The sequence below is a fragment of the Natrix helvetica genome (genome assembly GCF_964273705.1).
Source record: "Natrix helvetica genome assembly, chromosome: 1".
In the NCBI taxonomy this organism is placed as follows: Eukaryota; Metazoa; Chordata; class Lepidosauria; order Squamata; family Natricidae; genus Natrix; species Natrix helvetica.
The window spans coordinates 135,588,548-135,605,839 of record NC_138548.1 but is presented as its reverse complement, the minus strand read 5'-3'; the positions used below and the strand labels follow the sequence as shown (position 1 = coordinate 135,605,839).

General features: G+C 38.8%; 1 protein-coding gene across 1 annotated transcript in view; it reads left to right on the top strand.

Moving 5' to 3' along the window:
* Nucleotides 1-17,292, top strand: part of ADCY5 (adenylate cyclase 5) — a 248,953-nt gene that overhangs the window by 145,468 nt on the left and 86,193 nt on the right. The window contains exon 2 of the mRNA XM_081935252.1: nucleotides 15,722-15,871. Coding sequence (XP_081791378.1) covers nucleotides 15,722-15,871 — 150 coding nt within the window. The remainder of the gene's footprint in view (nucleotides 1-15,721; nucleotides 15,872-17,292) is intronic.

Genomic DNA, 17,292 nt, shown 5'->3' with positions numbered 1-17,292 from the left:
AAACTGGTGGGAACATAAGCCTGAAAAAGTCAGCGAAAATCAGATGGTCAAGATCCTGTGGGATTTTCGTATACAAACAGACAAAATACTAGCGCATAACACACCAGACATCACACTGGTTGAGAAAAAGAAGGTTACAATCATAGACATCGCAATACCAGGTGATAGCAGGGTTGAGGAGAAGGAACATGAAAAAGTCTCGAAATACCAGGACTTAAAAATTGAAATCCAACGATTATGGCACAAACCAGCAGTGGTAATTCCAGTGGTAATCGGCACACTGGGTGCTATTCCAAAAGCACTGGAATTACATTTAAAACAGTTAAAACTTGACAAAATCACCATCAGTCAAATGCAAAAAGCTGCACTGCTTGGATCTGCACGTATATTACGAAAATACGTTACGACGTCCTAGGCCCCTGGGTGGTGCCCGACTAGTAATCAATGCCAAATCCGGCGAATCAACTGTGATACAATCGTATAACAATAATAATAATAATAATAATAATAATAATAATAATAATAATAATAATAATAATAATAATAATAATAATAATAATAATAATAATAATAATAATAATTTGTTTCTTCCTATCTATCAGTCAGTGGTGGGTTTCAAAAATTTTTAGAACCTCTTCTGTAGGTGTGGCCTGCTTTGTGGGAGTGGCTTGCTGGCCATGTGACCGGGTGGGAGTTGCTTGGCAGTCATGTGACTGGGTGGGCGTGGCCAACTTGTAAAATGTGGTGAAACTCACTTAACAACGCTCTTGCTTAGCAATCAAAATGTTGGCTCAGAAACTCTGACATTTGAAGCACGCAAGCCTTAAAGCTGTCGTTACAAGACCCTTGCACCCCTAACCCTTTAGAAAAAAAAAACTCCAGGTGTGTCCAAACATGACAGCTTTAAGACTTGTGGACTTCGGTTCCCAGAATTCCTCCTCTCTCTCTTCATCTTGATGATGTGCAGACGGGCAGGGGGAAGGAGCTGGAACCGGTTCTAAACAGCACTGTAGATTTGTGGAACCTCTTCTATAGAAGAGGTTAGAACTGGCAGGAACCCACCCCTGCTATCAGTTCAGCTGCCCTAACTCTACTTCAGCTCTTATTTGTTACTAGCATATATTTTGTTTTTTAATTTCATGGATAGCAGCCTTCAGATACTGGCTTTTTGGAGAACAATTGAAGTAAGATGCCTCATCCATCTGCTTTGACTATTTCAGTGTACTTTTCCCTTGAAAAGCAAATGGGAGTGGGAGTACATTTTTCTATTAAACTGATTAAGACATCAGCAAGAAAATGAAAAGGCTCTCTTGAAGTGACCCTCATATATTACTAAATAGGCAAGAGCATTGAGATTCTCTCACACAATGAGTGGAGACTTTTTGGGTAGATTGAGTGTATAAATGGGCATTTTGGAAAATGGATTTAAGACAAAAGAGAGCTTGAGGCTGCATTTTACATTATTAATTGCAGGTATTTGCATATTTGAGCTTTTAATTGGCGCTCTTGACAACCAAGGAAAAGTTTCAGATTGAAAGATTTTTGGTATAATTAGAAATTCTGCTATTAGCAAATTTGCAAAAGGATTAAAAAAGAAATGAGAATAGTATTGATAATGAAAAACGTCTCATTGTTGTCAACTATTTTTCTGTCTCTAGGAATCTGAAACTTAGCAAAAAGTCGTAATGGCTAATCATTTTTTAAATCTGGGATAACAATATGTGAATGTGGGTACTTCATCTAGGGCCTTATAGTACCAACATATTATGACTGTATAGAGTTTTGGTTTTGTACTCACCATTTTGATTCTCTTTATATGAAATTGGCAAGCATGTCTATAATTTGTGTAAGGAAATATTTAAAAATATTTAAAGTAGTTTAGCTATTTCTTACTCCTAAAATTGAAGAATCCTGGTTTTGGTTGGTTGGATATATATATATATATATATATATATATATATATATATATATATCCAACCAACCAAAACCAGGATTCTTCAATTTTAGGAGTAAGAAATAGCTAAACTACTTTAAATATTTTTAAATATTTCCTTACACAAATTATAGACATGCTTGCCAATTTCATATAAAGAGAATCAAAATGGTGAGTACAAAACCAAAACTCTATACAGTCATAAACCCAGAATAAAAAGTATTGCAATAAAGGAAGAAGAAAAACTATGAGTTTCTACTATTTGTTAAGGGATGGAAGAGGACAGTTTAATGGGAAAGGCAGTTATTTTCTTTCTTTAAAATTTTTTTTTCTAAGACTTGTTTGATAGCCCAGAAATAAGATGTCAATTTTATTATTTTATTATAATAAAATAATAGTAGCAACAATAAAATATACAATACTATAATATAATTATACCAGTGGTGAAATTCAATGTTTTTTACTACCGGTTCTGTGGGCGTGGCTTGGTAGGCGTGGCAGGGGAAGGATACTGCAAAATCCCCATTCCCTCCCCACTCCTGGGGGAAAGATATTGCAAAATTTTCATTCCCACCCCACTCTGGGGCCATCCAAAGGTGGTATTTGCCGGTTCTCCGAACTATTCAAAATTTTGCTGAATTTCACCCCTGAATTATACTATTATTTTGAAAGAAAGAAAAAGGAAATTATCTGCTTCCTGTGTGGGTTTTGGGGGGGGGGGGTGTCTGATAGATTTTGAAAGAAGGGAGCAAGTAACTAAGCTGATACTGGGCTTTGGGAGAAACCAGGTTGTACCACACTCCTGCGCATCCAAGGAGACAGGCAAGGGGGACATTGATAAAAAGTATCAGATCACAGATACAAAAAGACAAAACTAGTTGATGCCACAAGTCACACTTCAACATTTTGGCATCATTGTGGATTATGGACACATCTAAAGACAGTGATTCTTAGGCAGAAGACATCTTTCCCAACACCTCACTGCTCCCATGCTGTCTTCTCAACCAGTGGTGGTCTTAGAAAAGACGCATTATTCTTTTCCATTGGTGCATACTGATGACATGGCAGAGAGTTTTTGAAATTTGGCTGAGAGTTGCTTGTGGCCCTTGTTCTAAGGCCTCCTGAAGGCAGAAATGTTTTTGAACAGTGACCATCCTCCTTTTAAAACATTTCCAGCTCTACGGAATATTGGAATAGAGTTACGTAAAGGGTCTTGAGAATCTTGTCAACTCTCCATCAACAGGATGAGTTTCCAAAAACAGAATGGAATGTTACCACATTTGGTGTGTGAAGGGGAAACTGGAAAAGAAAAGTGGAGTTTGAAAAGATCCGGTCAGGGCTGGAGACAGAGACAGAGACCGAGACAGAGACAGAGAGAGAAAGAGAGAGAGAGAGAGAGCTAGCTCATGCATTCCTATGGGAGAGGTCATTGGTAGTGGTTCAGAATATTAATTAATGTGCTATTTTTAAGCTCCCTCCCTTCTGGTCATATGATCTCAACTGGAGCTGCTGCTTTTAAGAGGTAGGGGAAAATGGCAAAAATCAACTTCTGTATCTCTTTTTTGTTTCAAGTTCATTCCACTTCTACATTTCTCTTTTTCTTTTTGGAAATGTTGCCTTCTGTTGATAAATGACCTTCATGCTGTGACATGCTCTTTCTTCTCACAATCATTTGCTTTTAAAAAATTGGCAATTATGTCTTTGGCCATGTTTTAGTTTATAGGATGGCTAGCATAGGTTCATTGGATTTTGAAGTGAGCACAGATTTTTATCTGCAAAAGGTCCAGTCCATAGGCAAAAGGTCCAGTCCATAGGTCATTCCTATCAGTCCTCTCCATTCAGTTACAGATATACTGGTTATAGCTAATAAATCCTGAGCTTCTATATGAAGCAAGAAAAGTAGTATTAGGCATTAGACCTCTATGCCCTTGTGGTATGAAAAGAAAACCTGTGGAATTCATAATTGCAACAAGCATCTCCCTAATGGAAATCCTCAAGGGCATGAAATTTGTAAAACCATTAACTCTTGCAAAGCAATTTGTATGAATCCTTGTTAGCAACATCATCCAAGATGATTATTTTGAACAGTCTCTGCACCCCCAGCTCTAGAAGGAAAGTGCTTTGATGTGTATTTCTAATTAGCTGGGTTGTATCATAAGCAGCCGATGACTTTAGCAATATCAAGGAACACGGCTGAGAACTTACAGATTGTAAGTGTTTAAATAGGCTTTATAGATTAATTTTAATCAGTTTTCCTATCGGTCTCGGTTAAGTGTCTGTACTAGAACTGTTGCTGCTATATGATTATCTCCAAAGAGCAGTGGTGACCTCTCCACTGTTCATTTGGGATTCCTTAGCAAGGGCTTTGTACTGTGTGTGGTAACTTTCACAAAGAGCACTTTTAAAAATATTCTAATATTATCTCCTAGGCTGTAAATCCTGGGGTTTTATAGGGCTTAGAGCAGTGGTTCTCAACCTGTGGGTTGGGACCCCTTTGGGGGTCGAACGACCCTTTCACAGGGGTCGCCTAAGACCATCGGAAAACACATATTTTCAAAAAAATACGGAAACATAAAATAATTTTATAAAATAATTTTATAATTTTACCACAACATGAGGAACTGTATTAAAGGGTCACGGCATTAGGAAGGTTGAGACCCACTGGCTTAGAGTCAGAGCAGCCAAGTATAAGCATCTTAGATTGTCCAGTGAGGAACTGGTTCGAAAGCACCTTATTGAGAGCAGTCTTTCCAGAGGGCTGAGAATCATGAGACAATACAATAATACAATACAATAGCAGAGTTGGAAAGGACCTTGGAGGTCTTCTAGTCCAACCCCCTGCTTAGGCAGGAAACCCTATACTGCTTCAAAAAGCTCTCACTCATGGGGCCATAGATTTTCATTCGCTATGCCACAAGTAATCCTGTTACTGATAAGAAATAAATTTCTCACTCCTAGATAAATTTGTTGTGCAACTTGTGCTTGTACAAGATGAGCACAACCAAGCTCAACTGGATTCCCTTAAGATATATATGGAAGTATAATTCCCCCAAAAATAAAAATAAAAATTCCAGCCATCTTGGATTTTGCCATCTCTGGGAGTTACGGGTGTATTAACATACTGGGAAAGCTAGAGCAGAACAGCCTGAAGAGAACTGGCTATTAAACACCTGAGGCATGACAAGACATAGTTTAAGTGCAATTTTATACTGTGGAAGAAGTTTTCATGCAGAGAAAATAAGTATCCTGTAATAATAATGACATATACTGTATATTCCAACAATTATAAGTCATTATGGTATTGATTGTGATTTGGGGATATTGATTTATCGTTACATATTGCAGACAGTCATTCTCTTCCCTAGGTTTTGAACAGCTTCACAGTGGCTACTTATTTCAGTCCGTTCTCAGAATTAGTATTAAGAGGCCCCTCCATGTGTTGGATGGAAATCCCCCCCCCCCATTCTTCCCTCTCTCAACATGCTTGTTTCCCTTAAGTAGAAACAAATGAAGTAGAGTCCACAGTGAAGTAAACAGTTGCCTGTGGTTCAGATACAGAAAATAGTCTACTACTATAAAAATCAAGTAATACTTGCTTTAATCAGTTTTATCCAATTGATGACCTGCATTATTAGGTATGTCATGACAAGGAAATATCAGAGGTTATCATAACAGCATCTCTCTTTTACCATGATTTCTGCCCATAATTGCCTGTTGAATGGCATCTGGTGTCTGAATAATCAAATACAAATGCAACAGAGGGGAGCAGCATATTGGCACAAGCTGGTCTGTCACTGTTTGTGGTGGCTGAACCATGCTTCCCTTTGAATAATTACAGTACAAAGCTACCACCCAGCCCCTTCAAGATTTTAAGTGACAGACAACACTAAAGATAGTTCTAGTTTTGAAGTGGAAAAAATGCTCACTAAACTAAACAAGATATAAATGTTCCTTCAGTGAGTCATCCACTGCTAAAACAATACAATCAGTTCTCTACAAAGATCAGTCAGAGAACCAGTGTGTTCCTGTGACGAGGTCTGAGGAGAACTAAACCCTAAACTTGAATTAACAAACCATAATTGTTCTGTTGACATGAAATGCCAAAACCAATAAACTACATGTTGATTTAATGTAACGACCTGGTTCATTCAAACACACAGAAACAATTGCTTATTTTCAAACAATATACAGTCCATACGCCAGACAACCTTCTGTTCACCAAGTTTAACAGATTGTGTAAATCTACTTAGTATTAGATGTCAGGCTGCTCAATCACTCTCAGATTAACTTACCTCTGAAAGGTGCAGTTATGTATGTATGTATGAATGAGCGTGTCTCTCTCTGTGTGGGTCTGTGTGTGTGTGTGTATGTCAGTGTGTGTTTGTGAATCTATTCATCAAATAAGAATTTTCAGTAGCCTTCTTGTTTGGTTTTTGGTATGGAAGTTGGCAGAAGTTTATTTCTTTTTTAAAAAAGAATAATTTTCAGAGTCCAGTTATTAAAACATTTCTGTCTAGCTGTCTGCTTGGTTCAAGGAATATATTTGTTGGCTTGTTTCTTTGTTCAATTTATCTCCCACCTTTTCTTCAAGACAAATGTAGTTCCTCAGACAATAACCCTATGAAGTTAGCTGAGATGAGCAGAATTTCTGGCCCAAAGATAGCCATTCGACTTCCATTGATGAGAGTGCTATTTAACCTGGGTCAAGCCAATGCAGACAGGGGCTCCGGTAATGCTGTGCCCCTCCCCTGCAAGCTCCAAATTATCTGTTTTCCTTGGAATCCTTCATGACATTACAAAGCTCCGATGTGCTATCTCTTGCTTCCCTTTGTGCAGCCTTTATTCAGGGTGAAATCAAAATAATCATAAGAAAACAAGGAAGTACTGCTTCGTAGAACAGCTACTGTGCTTCAAAACATGAAATTACAATATAAATTTTTCCTTCTAAAAAGATTTAAGGAGAAGCAATCTATGTAATTAAGATAAGGCCTTAGTATGAGGGAACAGGGAAGTTAATATTGGTATGATCTCCAGGCTATATTTGCAGTTGATAGTCTGAAGATGGGAAATATCTGGGAGAAAATGGGTTTTCCCTCCCTCACCTTCAGTGTCTATCATGAGAAGGAAAAACAAAGTTAAAATGTACAAAGAGCAGGCAGAAAGAAATGTTGTTGGATTCAGAAAAGAAGGAAGTAAGCACGAGCAATGAGATTAGGCTGTTTCAGACTACTGAAGAATTACAAGTTCTTTGAGACTCAAAAACACTGAAGAAAAGTCAACATAGAGGTATATACATGAAGCAAATGTTGGATCAGTCTATGTAGTACAAGGCCCCAATGAAGGAGGATCCAGAGACCGAAGGAAACTATCAAGGTTCTACTAGCTGTAAAAGGTTTAAAGCTAAACTGTAATTATAGCTCTTGGTTAACTTTTGGGGTAATTTAACTCCTGACCTGGAAATGGATTATGATACAAGCAGTCCTCGACTTACGACTATGATTGAGCTCAAAATTTCAGTTGCTAAGCGAAACATTTGTTAAGTAAGTTTTGCCCCATTTTACAACCTTTCTTGCCACAGTTGTTAAGTAAATCACTGCAGTTAAGTTAGTCACACAGTTGTTGAATAAATCTGCCTTCCCCATTGACTTTGCTTGTCAGAAGGTCACAAAAGTTGATCATGTGACCCCGGGACACTGTAACTGCCCCAAATATGAGTCAGTTGCCAAGTGTCTGAATTTTGATCACGTGACTATGGGAATGCTGCAATGGTCATAAGTGTGAAAAACGGTCATAAGTCACTTTTTCTCAGTGCCATTGTAACTTCAGTCACTAAACGAGCTGTTGTAAGTCGAGAACTACCTGTATTGACAGAACAGAAGTGTTAGTTATTATTGCATGGGAGGAAATTTAACCTGCATTAAAACTGAAAAAACAAATAAGTCTTTAGGCTTGTCACTATGGCAGAATAAGCCTCAACCATCAGGACAGTGTAATTTTATTTTGATATACTTTTTTTCAACTAAGTGTCTGGAAGAAGGTACATTAATGTGCCATAAGCCCCACTCTTTTTTTAATACAGCATGTTTTAATGCTGACAATATACCGCTTTCAGCAATTAAACAAGATTAGAAAACTTGAAAAATTGTAGCTTATATCAAACACTTTCTATTTGAAATTCTACAATTATTTCTAAAATATACACAAGCAACTCTGTGCAAACCTAAACAACAATAATAATAGAGAAATGTAAATCAAATTGATAATAAATTAAAAATACAGTACCAGGAATAATGAAAGCGTGTTCCTCTTCCCCAGTTTTCCTGAGAAGATTGACACTTTTAGTAATTGCCCATAGCATAAGTAGGAACTTCCTAACCATATGTAACTTGGGAAGGACAGAAACATTCTTGCCCAAGACACCTAAACAAGGTTTATCTCACCAAACACAACAATGGCAGATTTATGCCTAATTTTTGAAGTTAATTGTAAAACTATAAATTAACAAAGGCAATTTGTGACCAATATTCTTGATTAATAAAGCCACAGTTCTCCCTACTAAATATGTGTACAAGGTCATAGTTATATTGCAACTATTATATATTGTAATGAAATTTCACAAATAGGTTAAGTTAATCTGTAAATATCCAAATTCTGTGATATCACAATTACAATGGAATATGTTTTATACCAATAGAAGAGAATATTTGTAACTCAGGAATGAACTGTTGGTGCTCTCTAAGCTTGGTGGTTTTCTTGCAGACATTACATAACCCAACTAGGTAACATTAATTTTATCCCAAAATGTTTTTTTTCCAAAAGGCAACTGAACTTTCTTGTTTTTTTCTTTGAAAACATTTCGAATCTCATCCAAGAAGTTTCTTGAGCTCTAACTGACTGATGAGGAATGAGTGAGGGATTGGTGGGGAATGACTAATCGGAAATCAGTTGGTGATTTGACCTTTCTTGGTAAGGTCACTGAGAATTCTCTTGATTGGGTTGTCTAGTTTCTGTATTGGATTAGTATTCCCTAGGATGTAAGTTTCCTTGTCTTCCAGTAATTTTTGGCTTTTTGTATATATTTTGAATATGTCCATGATAATTTTGGTTTGACCTTTGTCTGCTGGTAGAATGATGATAGTTTGGTCCTTTAGATTTTTGAGGGCTGCTCTGCCCTCTGAATTGGTCCTGTTCTTGTCTCCTTTTGGTCTGTGATATGATTGTTTGTCTTATGCTTTCTTGGATCTCTGTGGGAGGTCCTGAGATTTTAATTGCTTCTTCTAGGGCTGCAAAGAATTCTAGCTGATTGGGATCATCTGTGTTGAGGCCTTTCTGTAGAAAAAATGTCTTCTGCGGTAGATATATCTTGTAGACATAATTGGTAAAGTAGGGAAAGAGTTGTTTTGCTGAGAAAAGATTAGTCATACAGTAGTAATCATCAAAGGTATCCACAGGGTCCCACTGCTTTTCTGAAAATTATCACACCTTCACTCTACAAAATTTGGGGACAAATGTGTGACATTATGATACTCTTACAAAAGCAGCAGAGCTAGCAGCACAGTACTGCTTTTACAGATCAGGCCTGTTTGATCCCTTTCCTACTGTCAGTGGCTTTTGGAGGAAATATTGCAATACAGAGGTCGATGTGGTGTGATGAAAGCCCTGCTCGTTTGCTGTTGCCAACAATGCAGGCACATAAAAGAGTAGAGCTTTGCTTCCTTTGTGGTAATTGCCCTCTTGACTTTTGTGGCCATCACTGTAGACGCCATTGATTTCAGCTTTATGTGTTCAGACCTAGAGTTTCGATCAAGCATTTTTTCTTCACCATCTTGAAGGGACTAAATTTTAAACTTATTAATAATTTTGGGTTCCAGATCCACAAGTCAAACAATTCTCCTTTTCAAGATCTCGTTTTCTACTTGATGAAAGAAGAAGTGAGAATAACACAAGCTTATATTTTTCATTTTCACTTTTAATGAATTACTGTAGCTAGGCATGTGTGTTTGGATGTAATTTAATTAGCATAATTAGAGAGATAGATAGAAGGGCTGCAATGATAATGATGCGGTGTTCAACTAATACATTTTTAAAAAGTCATGGAAATGAGAAAAGACTCTTATTTTGCATCCTACTGATAAATATGTTAGAAATAATCTATGGTTCACAATATTGTAGATCAGTGTTTTTCAACCTTGACATCTTGAAGACAGGTGAACTTCAACTCCCAGAATTCTCTAGCCAGTGCTGGCTGGGGAATTCTGGGAGTTGAAGTCCACCCATCTTCAAGATGTCAGGGTTGAAAAACATTGTTGTAAATCATCTCCAAATACTCTTTAGAACTTCCCTCATGATATTTTCTACTGTTGTTTGATAGTCACGTGCTGGTTATTTTGGAGGATTGTTCTAGAGGTGTAGTAGAAATGTAACTGTGATATGAAAAAAGAAGGAGAAATGTTTTCTACAATTTGTTCTGGGAGGTAGTTCCAGCATGAAGGTTGAGCAACAAAGACAGAGTTGTATTATATCAGGGAAATGGAGACATTTGGAGAGCTAAATAAACAGAAGAATTGGAAGATGGAGAATTACAGGTAGAAAAATGCCAGAGTTCCATTTTGTAACAATTTATGTGGAATATTATAGTTTTGATATGAATAATACGACCCTGCCCTTGGTGATTTTTAGATATGTTTCTAAAATTAATTTTTATTCTGTTTTTTTCTACATAAGCAGTTTCTGTATTATAGTCAGGTAGTCTGGAACATGTTCAGTCATAGTAATGTTAGCCATGACTTAGAAATCAATTTGAAACTCATTTTTAGTGTCTTAATTGAATTCTACCCCCTTCTCGTTATGAGTTGTGCTTGCTTTCAAGGTAGGAATAGGGCGCAAAATCTCATTTTAAAAGTTTAATTCTTGTCTCATATTAGGTAAGCCATGCATGAAATACAGTTTCAACCAGGACTCCTATTTATTTTGGGATAGCTCATCACCTTGGCTTTATGGAGATTTGCAACAGGGTAATTGGTATAATTGCTGCTCTCATTGGTGCATAAAAAGCTCTGGAGGCCTGGATGGGTGGTTTTTCAGTGATGCTCTAAAGCCGGGAAGAATTCACTGTAATTGACTGCTGAGTTGATGAGATGGTTTGCCAGCACTCTCGCACATTATGGAATTACTCCCTGATTCCTTCAATGCATGGACTCCAGAGAATAAACCCATCATCTGGAAAAACTACAAGTGAAAAAAGAGCAAGCGGTTTAATTTAGATTTAGGGTGAACCATACTATAACGTTTTTTGTCAGCTTAAAAAAAGCCCTGATCATGTATGCTGAAAGACAGTAGCGCACCATTTGCTATTAATCATCTCAGAAGGAGGCAATGCAGTCAGTAATTTGTTCTGTCATCTTGTACATTTCAGACTTTGCTTCCTGGTTTTCAAAGGCTTATTCCTCATTAACAGAGTTCAAAGAGCATTCTACCTCATTTAACTTTAACTACGACCATATAATGCCACTGCCTGCTGCAGATCTTTAAAGCAAAACATTATTCACAATTTCTTGGAATGTCCATATATTTAATAAGTACAGGTAGTCCTCGACTTACAACAGTTTGTTTAGTGACCATTCAAAGTTACAACGACATTGAAAAAAGTGACATAACCATTTTCATACTTTCATACATTTAAGGTTTAAGGTTTAAGGTTTATTTGGATTTATATGCCGCCCTTCTCCAAAGGACTCAGGGCAGCGTACAACATTAAAGACACACATCACAAAAGTTAAAAAAAGATTAAACCCAATTCCAAAAAGACCAAACCGATATTTTTTTAAAAAAAAGAAACAGTACATTTAAAATAAATTAAAATTAACATTAACATTAACAGGCCAGGCCGGCTTGCTGGAAAAGCCAACTTTTTAGGGCGCGATAACATTGTTGCACCATCCCCATGTTCATGTTATCAAAATTTAGATGCTTGGCAACTGATTCATATTTACGACAGTTGCAATGTCCTGGGGTCTTGTGAACAGCTTTTGAGATGATCTGAAAAGCAAATGGGGAAACCAGATTCACATAACAATAGTGTAATTAACTGAACAACTGCAGTGATTCACTTAACAAATGTGGCTAGAAAGTTTGCAAAATGGAGCAAAACTCACTTAACAGATGTCTCACTTAAGAACATAAATTTTGGGTTCAAATGTGGTCATAATAGTTGGGTGTATTTAATAGTTGGGATCCATAAGATCCAATATTGAGAAATATTCTTCCTCTCCCAACAGCCCACTCCCTCCCATCTATTTGGAAAGACTCCCAAAGATCTAGAGCAGTGGTTCCCAACCTTTTTTTGGCCATGCCCCACCTAAACATCTCTAAAATCCTGATCCCCCCCGCCCCCGTGAGATATAATTCTTACTATTCAACAAGTGAACTCCTACTCATATGGAGGAAGCCTAAAAGACCATTAACTTGGTTTAAACAAGGTTCCAAATTGCCCCCATTAGAAGTCAGATTTCCTCTCTGTGGGGCATGGGACGTTGGGAACCTGTGGGACATTGGGAACTACTGATCTAGAGAGACTTTTGTGGAACACAAATGGGCTCAAAAGTTGCTATCTAAGAAAGGTACTTGAAGCTTCCCTCAGCCAAGTGTCAACATTTAGCCCTGGTGTTAATTAATATTTGGCGGGAGACCACCAAAAATCTTGGTACTTGGAAGAGACTGGAAAATCAACAAAGCATCCCAAAAGAAACAATTGCGAGCCATTTTAGTATTGTTGCCAAGAGAACAACATTGAAATGATTGTAAACCCAGGAGGCGTCAGCCTTGATTAAACTGAAATTTTACTTACAGAACAATGTTACTTATACATAGAGTAAGCAATTTTGAGGTTAGCAAGATTACACCCAGATAAATGAGCAGGGATTTGCGGACAGATTCCAAGTACAATGGTTTGTTCATGGCCTAAATAAAACTTAAGCATTTACAGCAGCTATAAATAACAGCTATTAATTTTGTAAGAGGTTGTTTATTAATTACATTTCTAAACTGCCTTGATAGCATATTTCCATGGGCAGTGTACACAATTGTTAAAAAATATACAATATCAAATGCAGTTTTACATTAGATAGTCTGTTATTATAGTCTGCAATGCTCTCTACATGGGGCTGCCCTTGAAGAGCACCCGGAGGCTTCAGCTGGTCCAGAATGCGGCCGCGCGGGTTGTCATGGGGGTACCTAGGTGCTCCCATGTCACACCCCGTTTAGACGGCCTGCACTGGTTGCCGGTTGTTTTTCGGGTGCGATTCAAGGTATTAATTATGACCTTTAAAGCGCTCCATGGCTTAGGCCCAGGGTACCTGCAAGACCACCTACTGCCACCAGTAGCCTCCCACCGTCCAGTACGATCCCACAGAGTTGGCCTCTTCAGGGTGCCGTCGGCCAAGCAGTGTCGGCTGGTGACCCCCAGGGGGAGAGCCTTCTCTGTGGGAGCGCCTTCCCTCTGGAATGAGCTGCCCCCGGAGCTCCGCATAATCCCTGACCTCCGGTCCTTCTGACCCGCCCTAAAAAGTTGGCTTTTCCAGCAAGCCGGCCTGGCCTGTTAATGTTAATGTTAATTTTAATTTATTTTAAATGTATTGTTTCTTTTAAAAAAAAATCGGTTTGGTCTTTTTGGAAATGGGTTTAATTTTTTTTTTAACTTTTGTGATGTGTGTTTTTAATGTTGTACGCCGCCCTGAGTCCTTTTGGAGAAGGGCGGCATATAAATCCAAATAAACCTAAACCTATTATCTAAAAGAAACAATTTAAAGAATAATCCCAACAATTCTACCACACCAGGAAAGTTTCAAATTTGAGCATTTAAGTTTTAAACATTTAAAAAAAAAACTATATTGCATTAACAACAATATCTCTGTCTTTTTTATCATTTGCAGAAGATAAAAACAATATATGGTCTTGATGTGTAACTATTACAACCTGCTAAATGATTGCCATAACTTTAAATAATGTTTCCTCAGAAAATTGATTGTAGCAATACATAATATAATAAATATGCAAAAATGTTTTAAATTTATTGGTCCCATTTTAACATCCTCAGGTAGTTAATTAGATTACATTAAAATATTTAAGCAGACAGAATATCAAATAGACAGTTTATTAATTTACTTATAGCTTTGCTAAAATCTGTTCATGTTGTTTTAATATTTCAGTAGGCTGAGTTAACTGGCTACCTGAAGCCATACTTTAGTTATGGTTTACTAAAACAATTCATATTTGTTCAGGTTCACGTTGCATACAGAATCTTAAATTATGATTTAAAACCACAGTGACTGATTTTACATACACAAAGGTCAATTTGTGGCCAGTTTTAATGTGTTGAGTAGCTGGCTCACAGTAACACAACTTTGTGTTTATTTATTTGAAATTACATTTAGAAGCTCTTCTCAAAGGTTGAACCCTATCATGAAATGTAAGGCATATGCAAGAAGAAAGATGTTATCCATTTATAACTTTGGTGCCATATATAGAGATGTTTATAAGTGATGCAGGTTGGAGTCATTTACCAAAAACTTAGTTTGTTTACTTCCACAAGTAGAAATAGGTGTACAGTCTTAGACACATTAGGGATCAAATCAGGGGTGGGTTGCTGCTGGCATTACTGCTAGTTCGGCGTGCAAAATGTTTTACACACGCTCGCTTCACTCGGGCGCACATCCACATTTGCACCTAAAAAAAGTCTGTGCGTGCACACATTAGAAAAGGACAAAAAAAAAACATTTTTGCAATGAAGATTGTTCTGCCCATGCACAGAATCAAAAATCAAGATGGTGCCGCCGATAGAACCTGTTCGGGGGTGTGGCAGACCGAGTTACTACTTACTCATCCGAACCAGTAGGAACCCACCTCTGGGTCAAATGTATGTTTGATAGATGGGCCAAGATTGAAGTATTTCCAGAAAACACCAGTGCAGCAATAGTATTTAGAAATGCATTATAAGCATACACTGTACATTTACAATACTGCATTCAATATATTTCTAAGGATCAACAAAGAAACATTGGTTTAAAATAGTGTGTCAACAAAGGCATTATCTCTAGGGCATAAGACTCTGTAAAGTGATTTTGAAGGCATATCCTAAGAGGGCATCCATTTAGCCCTATATTTTACTGGAACAATTCACTTGCAAGACCTTAATGTCTGATTAAGCAATAATGTATCATAATAAAGGATTTGCCAGATTCCCTGTAGATGAGGAATTTAGATTTCATCCAGGAAAAATAGATAAAAATATTTAACCATTGTTCCATTTACATTCTGGGATACTCATAATTACCATATTGCTGATTTGAAAAAAAAATCAACTGGTTTATAAGGATTCAGAAAAAGATATAACACCAAAAGTTGGTTGGTTGGTTGATTGGCAGTAGGTAATTATTTATAAATTATAAGTAGTGTGCAATAAGATCAACAATTATCAAAAGAAGAGATTAAACTGACAATTCTTACATGAGTAGCCAGATGCTGTTCTACAGGGTTCGTATTAGGAATTGAACTCACAGACCTTTGCACTTGGACGCCAATACATTCGCTTTAATTGCTACTTGATTCAGGGAAGTCAGTGGTTTTCAGGAAGAGCTTATATAGATGCTATTAAAATGGTATATACCGTATATCTTCCTTTATGCTCTCAGGGCAAAGAGATATAGATATTATATGTCAATTTATTCTTATATGTATGTTTATGAAAATAACCTCTTTTGTCTTTCTCTCCTACCCATATGTCCTTCGCAGCTGGTGTCCAACATCCTCATCTTCATCTGCACAAACATTGTAGGGGTATGTACGCACTATCCAGCTGAGGTGTCTCAAAGACAGGCCTTTCAGGAAACAAGGGAATGCATTCAAGCTCGCCTACATTCTCAGAGAGAAAACCAGCAACAGGTAAATGATGATAAAGATATATTTAACAATGAAAATGTAACATTGCTAAAGTCTGTCTCTGACTTTTCAGGCTCCATGGGCAAAGCCCAATAGATCTTGAAGCTTTAATATCCCTACCAGATTAGAAAAGTCAATTATCTGTGGCCACTGTAAAACTTGGATTCAACTTTGGGTGAATCCATAAAGAGCAGAGGTGTCAAACTGCAGTGGTGATGGGCATGACATAGCACTCTTGTTGTACATGTATTGGCACACATGTACAAAAATGATGTACACTGCATCATTTGCCAGCTGGTCTTTGCACATGCGCAGGGGGCGGGGTTATGTGTGTAGGGTGCTCGTATTGGGGGCTCGCACAATGCCCCCGTGCCCTGTTTTGGCTTCCAGGTTGGTGCAGAAGGCCTTCCAGGTCCAAAATGAGGCACAGGGGGGCATGCATATATGGGGATTGTGCACGCATGTGCAGGGGGCTGGGCGCATGTGGGGGTTTGTGCATGTATGCACGCATTGCATTATGGGTGCAGGCATGCATGTGCACTGTCGCACGCACACGCTTTTGGCACGTGACAACAAAAAGGTTAGCCACCACTGGCATAGAGCAGCGATGGCGAACCTTTTTGGGCTCCCGTGCCAAAAGCGGGGGGAGCGCAGGGGGGTCGTAGGCAGGCGTGCCATACCCATAATGCTATGCGCGCGACACCCCACCGTTGCGCATGCGCGCAAACACGCCCTGCGCATGCGTGTGACCCCTCCCTTTTGGCAAGCGATAGACCCGTTTTTCACCCTCCCCAGGCTCGAGAAGCTTTCAAGGAGCTTGGGGAGGGTGAAAACAGCCTCCCCCACCCTCCCAAGGCTCTTTGCTGTCTCTCGGACTGCTCTGGGGGAGAAGCATTTGCAATCGGTGTCTGCCCCGCCCACCTCCCCCACGGCAGCTTCTCCTTCTTCTGGCTGCTCCAGCATCCCAGCCAGAAGCAGCACTGTGACAGCCGCTGGGGGTGAGGGGGCGACGGAGGCAAGGATGGGCAAGGGTTTCCCTCCCTCCCCACACAAGCGGGCTGCTGCACGGCTCTAATGAAGATCTACAGTCCAGAGCGCTGCTACTTCCAGCCGGGATATATTCTGCCAGATCCTTGGCGGCGTCTTTATGCGGGTATCTCGCCTCCCTGCCAGCAGCTCATCCAGCGTCCCGGCTAGAAGCAGCAGCGCAACAGCTGCTGTTACCAGGGGCGAAGGGGTGGCGGTGGAGAGAACGGGCGACCACCGCCCCTTCATCCTCTCCCCAACAGCGGCTGTTGCACTTCTGCTTCCAGCCGGGATGCTGGCAGAGAGGAGAGCTACCCGCATAAAGACACCACCGAGGGTCTGGCAGAATATATCCCGGCTGGAAGAAGCAGCGCAACAGCAAAGGAGTAGCGATGGCA